We start from the raw sequence: 18806 nt of genomic DNA on the forward strand, positions 1-18806 counted from the left end.
ATATATAATATAAAACCAGACTCAAAGAAACTTATTTTTAAAAGCCTCAAGCCATTCATTTTCTTAAATTGTCTCTGTACCAGTTGTATGTTTCAATGTACCAGTTGTATATAAGTTGTGACAGCAGATAATGTGGTAAATGGGACCCGAGGCAATGGATGCAATCATATTTCAGGAGGGATTTGGTGTCTCATATTGTTTGTTGGGACGTAAGGACCTCTGCTGGTCATTTAGGATTATGTTTTTCAAACACGACAGGCCGGCTAAGCGAGTTCATGTCGAAATTTTAAAAAAAACACCAAAACTTGATCTTTATGAGCTTTTGTAAGGCTTTTAATGATGTATCACTCTCTGTGATAGATCATGTGCCTGCTTTACATTCTTTCTCATCGTATGCTTTTATTCTGACACATCACTTCCGCATGTCGGCTGAAAAAAAGCCAGACCACGTGACTTCGTTTTTTGTTTCAACGTTCAGAACGGAAAAAGAAAACAGCTGATTTTCTATTTTCAGTTCTAAACGGGGAAAGGAGAATGGAAAAGGAAAAACTGCTGTTTTTCAATGTTCAATTGTAAAAGGGAAAAGGAGAAATTGACACGGGACAATCGAAAAACGGGCCAATTTGGAATTGTTTTATGGTTTTTTGATTAAAACGGTAAAACTTTTTCTTTGTTTTTTGTTTGAAAAGGAGACGAAGAAAAACGGTTATTTAATTTTGGTTTACAGATGAATTTGGGATTATCCAACGATACCCAGACCCTTCTAGTTGTGATGGCAATATGGAGCCTCATGAAGCATTGAGGGATTGCAGCCTATTACTCAGCACATGGTTCGAAGGGTCATCATGTGGACAAAAAAATGTAATACATGCCAAGGGCCTATAACAAATGGTGGGGTCTGAACTATGGTCTGAAAGAATACAGCCAATAATGTGGAGAAAGTTGTGATGTAAAATGAGCTTGTGTGACTTTGTTCGTGTATGTGCTTAGGCAACTATTGACAGAGTTTAATAAAAACAAAAATACATTTATTCATTTTTATTTAAAAATAATAATTTTTCGAGAGTATTTTGACTTAGGCGATTTCTTTTTTTGCACAGGATTTCACCCGCCTTTGAAAAAAACCCATTCACAGGGCACAGATGATGCAGGTGTACATAGATATGTAATGGCAAGTTTGTACAGATTTGGAAATGTAGATTTATGTTTTTCCCAATATTGAAGGGGACTTTCAAGTCGAGCAATATTTGGTTCACCCAGGTTGGAATCCACACTGCCATGCAAGGCTCGGTAGTGCCTTAGCATAGCTGAGGTGTTATTATTATAACCCAGTTGTTTAGAGCACAACAGACACTTCACCTACAATTAAAAAAACTATTATTCAAACCTATTTAGAAAAGACAAATGTGAGCAAGAGAAATTATATGTTGTCATATTTGTGTAATCTATTATTACATAATTATTGCTATGCCTTACCTTATTAGGTGAGATCTGCTCAAAGTGCTCCCAAACTGGAGAAAATCTTCTCTTTCTTGCTGGTTCCATCGCAAAAGAAGAAGCTCGAATAGGATGCCAAAATAAGCGCAATAACACAAAAACACAAAAAGTGAGGGGGAATCCATTGCGTCGACTCATCTGTTTTATTTTGAATCGCGCTCCAAACCAGCGAATCATTTCCGGATTCAGTCACGTGGTACGGCCGCTTCGCAAGGCTTCGAACATCACCACATACGTCACCAACACGCGCCTCGACCCAAGCTTCGAAAAAAAACTCGCTTAGATCTTTGTACACGCTTTGAAGATTCGGCACGCTCAGTACTTCACTACCTTCTACCAGTGGGTGGCAGTAATTCGCCTTGGTAGCGTCTAAACTGCCTGAAATATAAATAAGAAGAAGAAGGAGAAAGAGTGTGCAGTAAAGAGAGGGTGCTCTGTTGTTTTTCTGTAAGGAGAAACTATGGCGGACATGCAGAGGCTGAGGGAGCTGTTGAAACAGCGCATGGCCACCATGGCCGATGAGATCATGGATCTGTTCCAGACCACCATCAGGGAGTTCGTCGAGGAGCGGTCTTCGCCTTCACCTGACTCGGGAGAAGAAGCGCTGTTCCCGCCACACATGGCCCGGTCTCCGCAACAATACACAGGCTAGTTTTTGTTATTTATTCAAATCATTTAGTTATTTATCTTTGACTCAGTTGAACTTAATTCCTTTCCTTCATCATCCTCTTGTATTTAAGCTTGTTATTAATAGTGATATTTCTGTAATTATTTTTACTGTACCCAGATTTAGTTACAGTATTTTTATTTAGGGGAAAATAAAATTAGGTTTTCAAGTTTAATAAACACTTGTTTTTGTTTATTTTGTTTTCTACATTATTGAATGTTTGTGCAGCAGACAGAGAAGTCCACCTGCCTGTTGTTTCCAAATGTCATTTTGTGCTTCTGTGAACTCGCCTGCACAGTATTATTCATTTTCTTTTCTAACGCCTTTATTTCTATGTGCAGAGATCCCAGAGCAGCCTTCCATGGTCAAATTGGAGAAGCAGGGGGTCTATAGTCGTGAAGAAGAGCCTGTGCAAACACCCCCAAACACAAAGATGTGTGTGAGTGATATAGTTGCTGTGAGTGCAGAGGAAACACATGCCAACACACCCTGCACTACAAACGGTTTGTGTAAAGATTATTGCACATTAACAAGTGTTTGTTTGACTTTTTTTTTTACCCACAATGTTAATTATATGTGCAGGTAACCAGGCTCTTCTTCCCTGTATTAAAGAAGAGGAGGAGGAGGTGCGGTGTACCCCTGGAGAAGAGCGTAAGTATTGGTGCCAATCGATTCTGATCACATTATCATCGTTAGGACACTGTAACAGTCTCACTGGGAATTAACCGCCACAGTTCAACAGAAACTAGATTAACTCTGCAATTGGGTAAGGGGGGAAAAATATCGATATCTGTTATCCCCCAAATGGGCTGTAAAATATCGGCCAAAAATCCAATATTGTGCATCACTATTCAAAAACTTGTTCACAAGTTGTGGGAAACGTGATGCACGCACAACATACAGGACGGATGCCACATGCCTCATATGTTCTAGGTCTAATGTTCAGGGCAGTGTCCGAGTGGAGAAAAGATTGTGTGGAAGCGAGTGGCTGTAGAAGTCACACATCTGTTATATATTTTTTCATTCTCAATGTGTAAAATAAGGTGTTTGCCCAAATAAAAAGCAAATGCTGGTTTCATGAACTTCTGTTTTGGCTTCTTGATCTAAAAAGTCAATGAGACGCATGCTTTATTTTTTATCGTGTTATTTTGTATCAAGATACTCTCCATTTTGTGTTAACAGGACATTGACCAAATCTTGAAAATCTTCAGCTCAAACTTTAACACACTCCTCCTGGAGTGATTTTCACTACTACCACTACTACTACTACTACTACTCCTACTCCAGCAATGTTCTTGGATGTGTTAGTGCAACAACAAAAATCATAAATATGTCTAAGTTTATATCTAATAGTATATTTCTGTCTATACCAATCAATAATAATGTATTGATAGTATAAAAATCACTGCTATATTATGTCTTTGTATGAACTTGAGGCAGGGCATCAAAGGCGGTGCAACGAAGGTGGCACGGAAAAGATGGCGCAGATTGCCGTAGGCACTTAAATTTGGTGAAGGCGGCGCGGCGAGGGCCGTTTATCGCTGCTTGCGGCTATATTCTTTTGTTGTTTTTATAGTTTTGTTATGTTTTAGGATTACTATCCCAGTGTTTCCTCAGAGGAAGCCCTCTACACTAGGGGCTGTGATGGGCCTTGGCTGCAGTGCTGTCTGTCTCATGGCCCTCAGTGATGATGAATAGCTTTTGCTATTTTGCTGGACTGGGGGCTCTGTCTCAGTGCCCTGTGCCCACGATCTGTGTCCTGCTCCTGGTGCAGACGGCTCTGTGTGATGTCTCTTTACCTAGGTCCTCTGTACCCAGCCATGTGCCATTGTCTTCATTTTAACTTGTTTGTCTGTGTGGTGGACGGGGTTTGTATGGGGTGGGTGTATTTTTAACAATGTAAAAGCACTTTGAACTGAATCTCTGTATAAAAAGCGTTTTTTTTTGTTTTTTTTTAATAAATATTGATTGATTGATTCATTCATTCATTCAGTTGACTAAAACTAGGCTATACCTGAAATATTCCTGATGACAATATTTGGACTAAAACTAAGTTGCATTTAAGTCAAAAGACTGTCTAAAACTAAATTAAAATCCAGCTTTTAGTAATTTTTATTTGTTCTTTAATGTTACTGTTCTTATATTTATGCACTCTTGTTTTATTATTCTATTGTGTTGCACTTGTACTTTTACCACAACTCTGTACAGCACTTTGTGATTTTATGTGCAAAAAGCGCTTTATAAAACTACTGACTTACTTAAATCAAAATTTACTGTCAAAATTAACACTAGTGCTCGTGTAGTGTGAAAGCATGAGTTGTAACCGGTCAAACTTGTCTTCCAGTGTTTACACCAGAGGCCCTGCAGCTGTCAGTGTGCAATCCAGTGACTCTTGGTAACTGGACTGGACAACTACAGGCTCCCAGTGATTGTACTGGAAGAACAGAGACTCCCAGTGACTTTACTGTAAAATCAGAGGCTCCCAGTGACTGGCCTGGAATACCAGTGGCTCCCAGTGACTGGCCTGGAATACCAGTGGCTCCAAGTGACTGTACTGGGACACCAGTGACTCCCAATGACTTCACTGTAAAATCAGAGGCTCCCAGTGACTGGACTGGGACACCAGTGGCTCCAACTGACTTAAATGTGAAATCAGAGCTTCCCAGTGAATTTATTGTGAAACCAGAGGCTCCCAGTGAATGTAATGGGCAGCTGGAGGTGTTGCAGCAGAGCCCCACCAAAGAGCAAACCCCAGATGTGCAGCAGGAGCTGGTGGTCACAACCCTGCATGAGAGGAAGGAAACCCCTCCACCACCACTGCTCCGACGGGAAGATCTGCAAAGCAGCAGTGCCGACAACGGCAACGAGGAAGCAAACTCTCCTCCGGCTTTACAATTTGAGAGTGACGCCACTCTGGACTCCTCCAACAGCGACATGGAAGACAGCGAGGATGACGTTAAGTACAAGTTTTGTAAGATACCTTCTAAAATACGGAGAAAGGTCCCCGGAGGACAAAAGACTCAATCCATGGCAGCAAAGAGGTCCGACAGGTCCCCAAACGTGACCTCTAATTCCTCTGGGAGCGATGACAACAAAGCAAAAAGGCCATGCAAAAGACGTCGCACACTGAAGAAGTCTCAGAAACCCGAAGGAAAGCAGAAAGCGAGGCTCTCAAAATCTGAGAAACGTTGTAATAACGTGGATGTGTTGGAAAAGCACAAGAGGAGCCATTTCCCCACATGATTTTAGAAACCATAGACTGTTAGTAAGGACACCGGTGTGTACACACACTGATTATTAACACTTCATTTAAGTTTATCTTGAATTTTTTTTGAGTTCCTCTAAAGCATTTAAAGGTTTTATACTGTTTTTATGAATGTTATGAATTGTTCCAGTGTTTTTTAGTGTCCTAAATATTTTGAAAAACTAATGTTTTAGATTTGAAAATCCTAATAAAATGTGTGAAGTTTATTTTAAGGCATCAGTTCTTCTCTCTCCAGTTTGTGTTGATGTCGTTTTCACATCTCTTATTTACGGAGCCCCTAAAGGGACAGAGGTGACAAAAAAAACTTTTGCGATATTTCGTAGCGTTATTTCCTTCGCCTGAGAACCGGAAGTAAAACACACAGGACAATGGAGGACCATATTCATCCATGGGGGAAGTTTATTGATTTCTATTTTGCTATAGGCCTAAAGTGTAAAGATATTAAAGCCGTTCTCGGCCGCAGACATGGCTTTGACATAAGTGAGAGACATCTGAAAAGAACACTCAGGGCGAGGAGACTTTCTCGTCGTAATGGATACTCTGATCTTGCGGTCCTGGTTGAATTCATCAGCAACGAACTACAGTACTCTGGCCAGCTTCACGGATACAGGTGGATGTACTCAAAGTGTAGAGAACATGGACTACACGTTAAGAAGGAAGATGTGCGTTTGGTGTTAAAGGAGCTGGATCCGAGAGGAGTGTCACGAAGGCAAGCAAGACGCCTAAGACGACGGAACTACTTTTCGAAAGGTCCCAACTTCATTTGGCACATGGACAGCTATGACAAACTGAAGCCATATGGCTTTTGTATCAACGGAAGCATCGACGGTTTTTCTCAAAAAATAATCTGACTTAATGCCTATACCACGAGTAGTGATCCAAAGTTGATCGGGGGTTATTACATTGATGCAGTCCAACATTTAGGGGTCTGCCCTAGGATTGTGAGAGCTGATCTCGGGACCAAAAACGGCTATGTCAGAGGCTTTCAGCGGTTCCTCGTCCCGATTCATCCAGACGGGACTGTTGACAGCTACCTGGACGGCGCAAGCACTGCCAATCAACGGATCGAGTATTGGTGGTGCTTTCTGCGCAACCAGTGTGTGGAGTTCTGGATGTCCTTGTTTTCAAATATCAGAGACAATGGATTCTTTGACGGCGGTTTTCTGGACAAGGCTATCCTTCAGTTTTGTTGCATGGGACTCATCCAGGTGAGCGTGTGAGCGCGTGTGTGTGTGTGTGTGTGTGTGTGTGTGTGTGTGTGTGTGTGTGTGTGTGTGTGTGTGTGTGTGTGTGTGTGTGTGTGTGTGTGTGTGTGAGAGAGAGAGACAGACAGAAAGAAAGAAAGAAAATGGAGGAAGCAGGAGGGGGAGACAGACAGGGAGAATTGTGTGTGTATATATATAATAAATAAATGCAGTATTAAGGTTTATATGTATGTACAGTTCTTCCTAATTGTATTTTGTACATTGTCTTTAACAGGATGAGTTGGATGACACTATCCAGGTTTGGAATGCACACACCATCAGACCATCAAAAAACATCAGTGTGCCCAGTGGTCGGCCAAATGTGATGTATGCATTGCCTCCCCTGTTGAAGATGAACATCTTCAGCTGTGCAAAGATGAATGTGTCTTTCGCCGGCCAATACCATGCGATTCAGATGTGTATGAACTATGCAACATATTAATGGCAGAGTCCCATCTGACTCTACCAAGAGATCCCTATTAGGCTGTGAACTTGTATAGGCACCTAAGAGAGGCCATCACTACATCTCTGTAAGTCAGGGATATTTCATTATGCGCTTAATTGCCAACTATTTTCATAATGGATTAATCGTTTAAGTGAAACTTGCTTCTAAAAATGTCACAAAATGTTTTCTATTTCACAGATGGGAATAGTTAGTTGCAGCTCATATGAAATGACGTGTAATTGATAGTGAAGATACAGTATCTGCAGATGAACAAACTTTGTAGCCCAGAACTGTAATGTCAGAGTTTAGCAGGAAATGTATTTATTATTCTGTATGAATTTTGAAAAACATGTGAAATCTGCACCCTGAATAAATGTAAATTTTGCCTAATAGGACTGGTCTGTCACTAAAAAACAGTTGATACAAATATTTACATTACAGTACTTCAAGATCACTTCATGGCAAAATGCACTCACACTCAATAAAAATACATGTGATGGCATTAAGTTTCAGCAGTAAATTAAAGTAATATAATGGAAATAATAAAATCATTCTGAAGGCCATCTCACACATTTTGTAAACAGGAACACTCATTGGTATCTCAACATTGAATTGCAAACGGTTTCTGAATAAGCAACCAACTGGCATAACATCAACAATCAACAATTCTCCAAGTGATGGACAACTCATTAAGTACAGAATAAGACACTAATATGGTTTTTAGGAACAAGTTCAGCATTGACGCCGGGTTAGACTCAATCTGATGGAAATTTATGCAGCAGTCATTTTCAAATTATAATTCAAAATATAAAATCAATCTACAAATTATGGAGGTGTACTATTGCACCAATAAAAAACAGAATAGCAGGCTGATATAAAATTAAATGAAAGACTGCTTACCACAATGTTCAGTGCATAATGTTTAAATAACAAAAAGAGACAAACTAAAATAAATTAAAAAATAAATAAAATAGAATCAACCATATAATGAGGTCTGCTACTATTTGGCCTGATCCAGATTGCTCTTAAGTTCAAATGATGTCCATTTCTAGGTAGTTGCTGGACAGAATGTTGTCAAACTCTGCACGGAATTCTGGGTAAGAACTGTATGTACATGGAACATCGAGTGTAGCTCCACAGGTATGAGCAACAGGCCTCCTGTTGAGCCCAGTTTCAGCATTAAAGCTAACCATAATTTTATCAACACATATAACTGATGAACCTGTGCAGAAGCGTAGGATTTTCTCAGCTTTGGCTTGATCAGCATTTTTCACATAACGTTGGAGATGGTTTAAGGTTGCTTGTTCTCTTTGAGACAGCACCACCTTTGTTGTTTCAAGCAGTTGCTTCACTCTTTTGCCTGTGGGCTTTTTTAACTCATACAGACTCAACACACTTTCCTTATCTGGTAGCTTCAACTTTACAAGTGACATGGGGGTGGAGAAGCAATCAACTATATACTTTGGCTCTTGGAGAATGGCTTTGTGAGCCATTGTTTCTATGGCAGACTTCATGCTGTTCTCTGGAGGTAAGAAATGGGAACCCATTCGTGTGAAAAGGTCGAGCAAGTCTTCTTGATCACTTTCCTCCATTGTGCCCTGGAGAGCCTTCTCAACAGCTGATCTCTCGACCGGAGGTAGATAGTTAAGAAACGATGACATCAAGATGTCTGTATCAACATGGTCGATTCCATTGATGCATGCTAAAATGAAAGCCATCGATAGCTTCACTGGCATGACACCATGGTCTACAAATCCTTTCACCCAAATGCGTCCCACTGCTTGCCATTCAGCCTCAGAAAAATCTGGCCTAAGCCTTGGAACTCGCTCTGTTTCCCCTTCACACTGTTCAAGAAATTGCTCCCAGAAGGCTGTATACACGTCCCTTGACACTCCGGCATCATCAACAGCTTTTTCATTTACAAAGTCCATCTTTAAAGTCATATTCATGATGCTGCTGTCGGTAAATACAGCTAAAAGATCATCAACAACCTTTATCCTGCAAATTGAAGCACGTCGTGTTGTCTGTGGATTTCCTGGGTTGCTGGCTGATGTTGGTGATGAAATCCAGTTGCTTGAATCTGAGGCCAAATTGAAATACAGCCCACTGTCCAACTAGAAGAACAAAACAAACACAAAAAAACAGAGTGGTCAATGAATAAAGCAGAGGCCAAAGTATCATAGCTTTTAGCATGTTTGTGCCAAGGTTAAAGTAGTTTTGGGTCCAATGTATCTCATAAAAAAACTCAACCAACGCATGTTTTATGAGACCCTGTTACAAACTGCTTTCTATTCCAAATTAGTGATCTCATACCCCAAATACAAGTTACCCCCCAGAATATCAGAAATGATTGAAGTGATGTGTCATACTGGGGCTGTTTGCACTGCATCCTCATGTATGGACTGCTCCTCATCCAGTGTAGGTAGGCCATCAGCTGAAGGCAATAGAAGCTGTATAACCTGCGTAGGTGTTTCACTCACCTCAGCGCCCTGAAGAATACAATAAATGACAGCAGACACATTAACCCTAAAATATATGATGTCATTGCTGACTATGTTTTATAGAAGTCTTTATAAATTACTCTTCTAGATTAGTGTAACTTTGAGTCAAATTCAGGAACACGCCAAATAACATATAAAAAGTCCACTTAGGGTTTGAGAAATAAAAAAAAGGGAACATCTTACATTTCAGAGACAACAGTATAATAAAATCATTAGCCAGTTAAAGTTGCTGCACAATCCCAGGAATTAGATCAAAAGGACTTGCCTGACTTCCACTTTCACTAAAGATAACAATGGATATTTGTTTTCAATACAAGTTGTTCACGACACACCGCTAAACATTTGAAATGAAAGTCCAAAAAAAATATTTTCATATAGAAATTTTAAATAAAACATTACCTGTGAGACGTCCTCATCTTCCTCAGCATGATTAAATTGCATAACCACCACGTCATCGTCGGGATCCCATAGAAGTGTATCTGCCTCGTCAAACAAGGGGTCCGGTAAACTAACCTCACTTGTGTTTTGCCTTTGCCCAATGTCACTATATTTAATGTCTGTTGGGGTTGACTGAAAGGGATGTGATGGATCTGGACTTTGTGCCATCTCACTCTCAGATATTGCCCTTATCCTTTTTGATCTTGGTTGTATCTGAAAACAAGTCAAAGATAAAAAGTTGTCAGCTGTAACATCAGAACATATACTCCAAATTTAATATTAAATGCTGTGTAAGAATACATACCAAAACACAAAATCTATTAAAAGGGATGATTGAACATGCAGGTGAATTGGACCATTGTAATAATCCCTATAGTCATATGAGTTGGACTATTCCCTTTATTTATCAGTGCCTGTTATTTTTAGAGCCATGAAGTAGAGACACACGCTGCTCAGTGAACACAATGGAGGTGAAAGAATGCTCCGTTGTTCAAAACTTATCAAATAAATCATCCAACAACTTCAGAACAGTCTTAATGGACAAGTTGTGATCTGCACATTCACCACGCTATGAAACAATAACGAACATTACAAAAAGAGTTGTTTTCATGCCAAATACATAGACGGAACTACATTCCAGACATAGTTCTGTGATGAGTGGTTTACAACTCATCTTTAGTTCACCTCCACTGTGTTCACTGAGCAACACACGTCTGTCTCATGGCTCTAAAAACAAAAGGCACTGACAATTACATGGAATGTACCTACTCATATGACTTTAGGTATTACAAAAATTGAAATTTTCATAAACCTGGGTGCTTCCATCAGTGTCAGATGAATGTGAATGATCCTGCAGTTCTGTGATGGAATCATCTGAGTGAGATCCATCTTCAAGCAGCTCATTTTTCTCAGATGAGGAGTGATCTGTTGAAGCTCCCTCTTTTGTACAAATGTAAAATCTGAGTAGCTTCAGTTTAGTTTGTTCATACATGTGGCCAACAGTGCTATCTAAGGGAATTTTGTTCATTTTAAAATCACAAATGTCAATCGTGAAGTCATCAGCTGGTCCTTTTGTGGACTGCCCATCAGGAAAAAATAGGTCCTTTCCTAATTCCATGATCTGAGCAACAGTTGTTGTTTTTGCCAGTGTAACATGTCTTGTACCTCCACCACTGTTGGTCCGTACTTGACTGTACCCGTTACTGCCAAAATTAAGCCACCCAATTTCAACCTTCCTTGAAGTCTTCTCTCCTGCCGAATTTCTTTGTCTGGCCATGGTATTTTGGGGTTCATCTGGGGTACCATTCAGTGATCCTTTTGTCTTTGATTTTATTTTGCGTGTCCCTATTTTAGCTTTTAATCTCTGTAAAAGAGTGTCTTTATTGGTGCTATGGCACTGTGTTTGTTCACAGAAAGATAGGACAGCTACTCGGTCACCATATGACGTTATGTATTTTGTCATTTGCTCATCAGTCATGATGCGCAACACTGCCTTGTCAACCTGCAAACACAAGAGAAAGAGAACAGTGTCAATGCAGTGTTTCAGTGGTAACCCGCAATTTGACATAGCTGGTCTTAGAGTAAGTACAGTAAAAGTTTGTACATAGAGATGTCAGATAGAAAGCTGTCCAACTTCACACATATCACATTATGTCTATTTCTATTAATCAAAAATCTAGTTAATCCATGCAAGTGAAATGCTATTTATTTATTATCTATCTCCTGATCTGAGAAAAATGAGCTGCTGGAAGATGGATCTCACTTAGATGATTCCATCACGTATCTGCAGGATCTTTCACATTCATCTGACAGTGACAGAAGCACCCAGGTTTATGGAAATTTTTATTTCTGTATTTATTCATTCAAATGTATAAACTTATTGACTGTAGTGCAGATTCCTCTTTAACAGTTTTAAAAGCACCCTGAATGATATGTCCACTTTCATTCGTTAAATAATTCCATTACTTAAAGTTAATGTACCACTTATTTTGGCAGATGAGAATTCCATGATTCAGCATCAAAAGAAAGAAGAAAAACAACTCCACCCATAACCCAGCTTCTTATGGGCAGGTATAGAATATAACATACACAACCCACTTACTTATATTGAAATTAATACATCATTTATTGATTTAAAATTAAGGTTTGATTTGCCACTTAAATATGAATTCTTCCAATTAGTTTCAAATGGCTTCTACATTAAATCATGTATGTTTCAGAAAGGTATTGATGCTAATAAAGTAAAAGACAGTGCTCTGTCAGAGATCTTATCAACGTGTTATTTTATTGAGTAGTTTTAACCTGATTAATAAAATAATCTGAGAATGATCTTTGACCACTGGCAAAGGTTGCTTTGCTAAATTACACTTTATGCAAAGCTCACAAGGTCAAGCTCAGCTCTTTAAGCCACCTTTACCGCAAAAGGTGTTGGCTATATTCATTTCTCTAACTTTATACTATGATAAATAACTGGCAAGGAGCGTTAACCAGCTGGTCACGATGATACACTTTCCTGATTTACCCGAATTTACCAGACCGGACCGGCCTCAATAGTCTACAGTCGCTAAGCACAACCAGCCATGGCGTCCAAAGTTACCATGGCAACAAGTTTTTGTTCTTTGTTCAAGTTTAATCATATCATGTCATGACTGCCATTAGGCTGTCAAGTGTGCCTTCCCTATATTAAAACGAAACAATGATGCATTTCTACAAACGTTACTTATATTAGCTTACGATAGCATAGCATTAACGCTAACTTTGTTAGCCACGAATGCGAGTGTGTTAAGTTATAGAATGAATTGTATGCTCACCTTGTCTCTCTTCATTCGTGTTATGTCCTCTCTTGGAACCTCTCTACAAACTAAGAACCGCTCCAAATCGTCTTCCATGATCAGTCCCACATTCATATTATGCTCCCATATGCTCCTCCATTGTCGTGTCTGTTTTACTTCCGGTTCACTGGCTCACGAAATGACATTGCGAGATCTCGCAAAAGTTTTTTTTGTCACCCCTGTCCCTTTAGGGGCTCCGGAGCTATGGAAGGTCAACACTACATGGAGTGCAATAATTTTATGACAGCTATGCATATTTTATTATTACAATAAAACGAATAAATGTATTTTATGGCATAATTTTCTCCCTAAGGAATTGGAAGAAAAACTTTATTGGAAGGGAAGATGTAAAAAGAGGGCAGCCTTGGGGTTAGGGTTACTTCTACTTTGACAGAAGTCAAGTAGTGGAAATTACGTTTTTCAAACCCTTTCTGATTGGTTGGTGAAAAGGTACCACAACCCCCACCAAGGTGGTTTTGTAGCCCATCTGAAGCCCCACAGCTGGCCCGACCCTGCTCCCATCACTAAGCTCTTTTGGTTGTCCTTGAAAGTATAATGAGATGCTACTATTGTGCATATTGTTTTGTGGGGTGTAATCTGTTGAAGCAGTCTGGTGACAAATGTAGAGAGGTTAAAGAGGGTGAAGCAACACCCTGCTTAAGTATAAAGATGTGGCCATAAACAGAGGAAGAAAGTATGTGCTTAATTATTAAAGTTCAATAACAAGTTATCACAATTACTGAGCCTGAAATAAATAACCTATAATTGCCTACAATACCTACAATAATAATGGCTTGGATTTATATAGTGCTTAGCAGTACAGAAACCATTATGTCATAAGCTACGAGGCCTTGCCCAAGGACACAACAACAATGACTTGAATAGAGTGGGATTCGAACTTGGTGCACGCTGCACTGACACTTGCTTTTTGCTGCCATCATGGGTTTAAATTCATTATATTTGTTTAAGATCATAAACTGTTCCTTCATTGTAAAGATGGTCGCTCTGCCAGGTTCTCCATTGATTGGTGAGACGCTGCAATCTCCACCCCTTTTATGTGAACGCCCACGTACCGATGCTGAAAACACTTGGCTTAAATGAGTGTGTTGTTATCGAGCTTCGTAGAACAGCTTCTCTCTGACAAGGAATGTTTGGTTAGTTGAAGACCGCTAACAGAGATGAATCCAGATTATAATGATCTAGATTTGTAGCATAGGCTCAAAAAATGTCTCCAAAATCACAACAAAAATACACAAATGGGGTCATTAAGACAAACCAAATGAGAGGAAAATACGCTAAATGACCTCAAAAACACACAAAATGACAAAATAAGACAACACAACAGAAAGAGCAGAATGAGAAAGAAATTACACAGAATGACCACAAAAACAAAACAAGAAAATTACACTAAAAATTGCATTAGTATTAATGCATTTATTCTAAATGCTCACACGAATTGATAATGTGGCTCTCGAATCAGAAAAATCAAATTTTTGTGGCCCTGCTGTGACAAAAGTTGCCCACATCTGAGATACAGTATGATGCTCTTCCCAGGCTTGGTCACAAAGTGGCAGTATTTCCTAAAGCTTGTCCTGAAACAGGTTGTCATTTCTGAATGTGACCATTTAGAGAGTGGGTAGCGCTGTAGAGCTGTTAGCTACCTTATGGTGACAGCTTGAAGAAACAAAGTTTACAGAAGTGAATCTGTTATTATGAACTTTAGCCTTTTTTTAATTTATTTTTTACTTCTATAAAGTCTTTAGTAGCTAAAGGTTAGTAAACACTATAACAATCTAAACAAAGATTGTCAATCTGGCATTTCATGTTCCTTTCAAACGCTATCGTTTCAATGGCGTTTTTTCAGGTGAGGGAAACGTAACTGCTTCTTTTTTCTTTTTACATTTTGTGTGTTTTTGATTGTTTTTAAAAATCAGTTTTTATTTTTATCGGTTTTGTCACTGCATGGATTCTTGTGTTTTGACATTTTATGTCTTCTTTTAGGCACACTGAGCACTTAATTTAACTTGCTATACAGATCAATTTACCTTGCCTTTGATATGTTTTTGTTGTCCTTTTCTGTGGTTTTGTTGTTGATTGTGTTGTTTTTAATTGAATTTTGTTTCATATGTTTATTTTGTCTTTTTCTGTCTCTAGTTTCCACCAATGAGGTAATAATGAGACGGCGTTTGTCCGTCTGTTAATGTGCATGTTTTTTTTTTTTTGCAGGATAGGTAAAAAAGTTCTGGAAGGATTTGAATGAAATTTGGTAAGCTGATAGACAATCTCAAAAGAAAGAATGAGTTTGATTTTGGAGATGAACCGACAGGTATTGTAGATACAGTATCCAGAACAATCTTTGGAGTGTAAAAACTTGGCAGAGGTTTGTGCTCTTGTTTTGTAATGTAATTGTTGTTTTTTATATTTTTTGTTTTGTTTGTTATTTGTGTATTTACTTTTGTAGTTGGGTTGTTCATTGTGTTGTGTGTCCTGTCATATGTCCTGTTGTTTTTCATGTAATTCCAGCTGCGCATCAGTTTTTATTTCGTTCTTTGGGTCTGAGGTCGGAGTACGGGATGACATCACAGCTGACTTACAGCATTGAAGTCCGTCAGCCCTTACTTTTCTCAGCCTTCACAAGCAGAAAACTGTGGAGCAACATGTTAGAAGCTACATTTCCATTACTTTTGGAAATGCACAAAATCTAAATAGCGCAATAAAAATAGGTAATGGAAACACCTGAATTTTGAGGAAAAAAAACACTGAAATATTGCTAAAAAGTTTTTACGCTTTCATGAAGAAGATTTTCAGACGTTTCAATATTGAAATATGTCACAAAAGCGCTATGGAAACACTTTTTCCGCATATACACGTCGCAGAAACGCGGTACGTGTAAACAGAAGAGGAGACTGGGACATTTATTAATTAGACTTTAAAATTTTTACTGCCACATTAGACGTGAAACAACAAAGAAATACGGAGTGTTACTGTATAAAGAGGTTCTGAGTGTCTATCTTCCTGTGGCGAAGCCTCACGGGATGAGATTTCACAGGAGTTACGAGGCTCCTGCCCAAAACATTGTTCAACTGAAACACAGTTATACTTTGTCGACATTTAGAAATATTGCTTTTATTTTGCAAAAATCTCCAATAGAAACCCAGCTAGAGACTGTTTTCTACAGTTTCATATGAAGAAGGTAAATCCTTGACTGCCTGCCCGTGTACCAAACTTGTTTTGGAATAATCTCTCGCATTTGAGTCCTTTCCTATCTGGTCCAGCATCACATGTAAACAAATGTTGCGGACAAGTGATGATATATTTAGATGAGAGGTTGAGAAAAATCACATTTCTAATTATTTCTCTTATAATAAATATTGTTGTATCCATCCTGCAATATTCCAAAATTATGTGACTATGCAAGTAGCCTACATTGCATAGTTTCAGTAAAAAAACAGCCTGTACCTCATTACCTAAAGAAACAGGAAAAACCCAGGGCCCTCGGTGCCCAAAGTGACTGCTGACTGGGAACAGAGCCTGTGTTCGGGCTGAAGGAGCTCCGTCCTCCTCCGACATGCTACCGTGGCTGCTCCGGGCCGCTCTGCCGACTTCAGTCTCTGTTTTCTACCTCCCGGACCTGGTCCCGGTCAGCTTCTGTGAGCCCAGGAAAAACAACGTTCCGGACTGCAAGTCTACCATCGAGCTGTTTGTGAACAGGCTGGATTCAGTGGAGTCCGTTGAGTACACAGCATTTGACTTTTGCTCAGAGACGAAAGAGAAGCGACCCTTAGAGCATCTGGGCCAGGTTCTGTTTGGAGAGAGGATCGAACCCTTGCCGTACAAGTTTGAGTTTAAGAAGTCCGTGATGTGTCAGAAGGTGTGCACGCGCTTCTATGACACCAACAAGCCTTCAGACAGAGCCAAGATGGACTTCCTTAAGAAAGGAATGTTACTCAACTACCAGCATCACTGGATAGTAGATAACACCTGGTGCTATGATGTAGAAGGTCAGAAGTTCTGTAATCCTGGTTTTTCCATCGGCTGTTTTGTCACTGAAGCTGGTCGACCCAAAGATGCCTGTGTGGTTAATACAAACTTCAATGAAAAAGATGCTTTTTAGATCTTTAATCACGTGGACATCACCATACATTATCACATCGTTGAACACGAGCAGCTCGGAGCTCGGTTGGTGGTGGCCAAAGAATCCTAATGAGGACAGCCCTGACCGCTTGAGAAACCAAAGTTTCTGAAGGACAAGCACACTGGAGTGTTTACGATCCCGTACACATACTCCATCAGCTTTGTGGAAGACAAAAACATCCGCTGGGCTTCTCTATGGGACTACACCTTGGAATCAGTGCCTCACACCAACATCCAGTGGTTCAGCATCATGAACTCCTTGGTGATCGAGTTGTTTCTCTATGGGATGGGGGCTATGATCATGCTGAGGACTTTACATAAAGACATCGCTAGATACAACCAGATGGACTCTGTGGAGGATGCTTAGGAGGAGTTTGGATGGAAGCTGGTCTATGGGGACGTGTTCCATCCTCCTAAGCAGGGAATGCTGCTCGCAGTGTTTCTTGGGTCTCGAACTCAGATCTTCATTATGACCTTTGTCACCCTATTCTTTGCGTGCCTTGGGTTCCTGTCTCCTGCTAACCGTGGAGCTCTGATGACCTGCTCTGTGGTTCTCTGGGTTCTCCTGGAAACTCCTGGATACGTGGCTGCTCACCTCTACAAATCTTTTGGAGGAGAAAAGTGGAAGACCAACGTGCTGCTGACGGCCTTCCTGTGTCCTGGCTCCTCAGCAGCCATGCCCTTTGGGACCCTGGTGGCTATCCTGGCCTTGTGGTTCTGTATCTCAGTGCCCCTCACCTTCATTGGAGTGTACTTTGGCTTTAAGACGACTGGCATCGAGCACTCAGTGAGGACCAATCAGATCCCTTGTCAGATCCCACAGCAGTCCTTCTACACCAAGCCTTTCCCTGGGCTCATCATGGGAGGGGTTCTGCCTTTTGGATGCATCTTCATCCAGCTTTTTTTCATCCTCAACTCCATCTGGTCCCATCAGATGTACTACATGTTTGGGTTCCTCTTCCTGGTCTTCATCATTCTGGTCATCACATGCTCTGAGGCCACCATCCTGCTGTGCTACTTCCACCTGTGTGCTGATGACTATCACTGGCAGTTACAGATTACTGGACTGGCCAGTACTATTCTCTACTTTGGATACACTATCAACATGGCCCTGGTCTTCTTCCTCTTCACAGGTACGATAGGTTTCTTTGCCTGTTTCTGGTTCGTTACTAAGATCTACAGCGTGGTGAAGGGGGATTGAAGGTCAAAGCTCCGCCCCCTCTCAGACTGTGCTTTAAAGCTCTGTACCAGCTGCAGACTGAGAACTGGAACCAGAACAGTCCATGATTCCAGAGACTCACGTGAACTCTGAGCTGCTTTTCTTTCATTTCTTTCTTTCTGTTGTGGGAGTGAAGTCGTGCACGTGGGATTGAAGCCAGACATATTGGATGGATGTAATCTCAGACAGTGGGCGTGGCCTGTTCAGGCATCGTCAACTTATTTGGTTACTTTTTGCAGCTCATATTGATATTTATTATTATTATGTTCATTAATTGTTTTTGTCTATTTTTGTGTCATTAAAAAACCTAATGTAATAAAAAAAAGAAACAGGAAAAACACCGCAACTCACCGATAGTAAAATGATACATCTCTACTGCTCTTTGCCCATGACAAAAGAAATATAGAAACAAACAGAAGCCTGACTAAAGAGAGGTGCGCACACACAAACGCACAATGAATCAATTATATTACTAGTCTGATTGACTGTAGGTTTTAGATGTGACATAGACAATGTGATAGATAGATCTCATTCTGTTTACCCCAGCTGTGATCACAGAGATCTA

The 18806-nt window shown here is 40.1% G+C and overlaps 1 protein-coding gene, 1 long non-coding RNA gene and 1 pseudogene across 2 annotated transcripts; 2 read left to right on the forward strand and 1 right to left on the reverse strand.

Annotated features, from left to right (window-relative positions):
- The first annotated feature begins 1738 nt into the window (after window positions 1-1738).
- LOC114465276 (acidic repeat-containing protein-like) lies at window positions 1739-5635 on the forward strand. The gene is made up of 4 exons (XM_028450185.1): window positions 1739-2144; window positions 2506-2667; window positions 2747-2815; window positions 4509-5635. Exons 1-4 carry the CDS (start codon window positions 1958-1960, stop codon window positions 5405-5407), a joined length of 1317 nt encoding a protein of 438 aa, XP_028305986.1. The 5' UTR covers window positions 1739-1957; the 3' UTR covers window positions 5408-5635.
- A 3937-nt stretch (window positions 5636-9572) lies between these two features.
- Window positions 9573-10682, reverse strand: LOC114466069 (uncharacterized). The gene is made up of 3 exons (XR_003674378.1): window positions 10362-10682; window positions 10019-10270; window positions 9573-9607 (listed from the first exon to the last, which is right to left on the reverse strand). It is a non-coding gene; the product is annotated as an uncharacterized LOC114466069 (long non-coding RNA).
- A 5774-nt stretch (window positions 10683-16456) lies between these two features.
- On the forward strand, window positions 16457-18223 carry LOC114465962 (transmembrane 9 superfamily member 2 pseudogene; annotated as a pseudogene).
- The last annotated feature ends 583 nt before the right edge of the window (window positions 18224-18806 follow it).

The sequence above is a fragment of the Gouania willdenowi genome, chromosome 6 (assembly GCF_900634775.1).
Source record: "Gouania willdenowi chromosome 6, fGouWil2.1, whole genome shotgun sequence".
NCBI lineage: Eukaryota > Metazoa > Chordata > Actinopteri > Blenniiformes > Gobiesocidae > Gouania > Gouania willdenowi.

Excerpts from the sequence above, each read along its gene's own strand:
- LOC114465276 (XM_028450185.1), top strand. The coding sequence starts at position 1,958 with ATGGCGGACATGCAGAGGCTGAGGGAGCTGTTGAAACAGCGCATGGCC. Across the intron at positions 2,145-2,505 it reads GTCTCCGCAACAATACACAG|AGATCCCAGAGCAGCCTTCC; the intron begins GCTAGTTTTTGT and ends TTCTATGTGCAG. Across the intron at positions 2,816-4,508 it reads GTGTACCCCTGGAGAAGAGC|TGTTTACACCAGAGGCCCTG; the intron begins GTAAGTATTGGT and ends CTTGTCTTCCAG.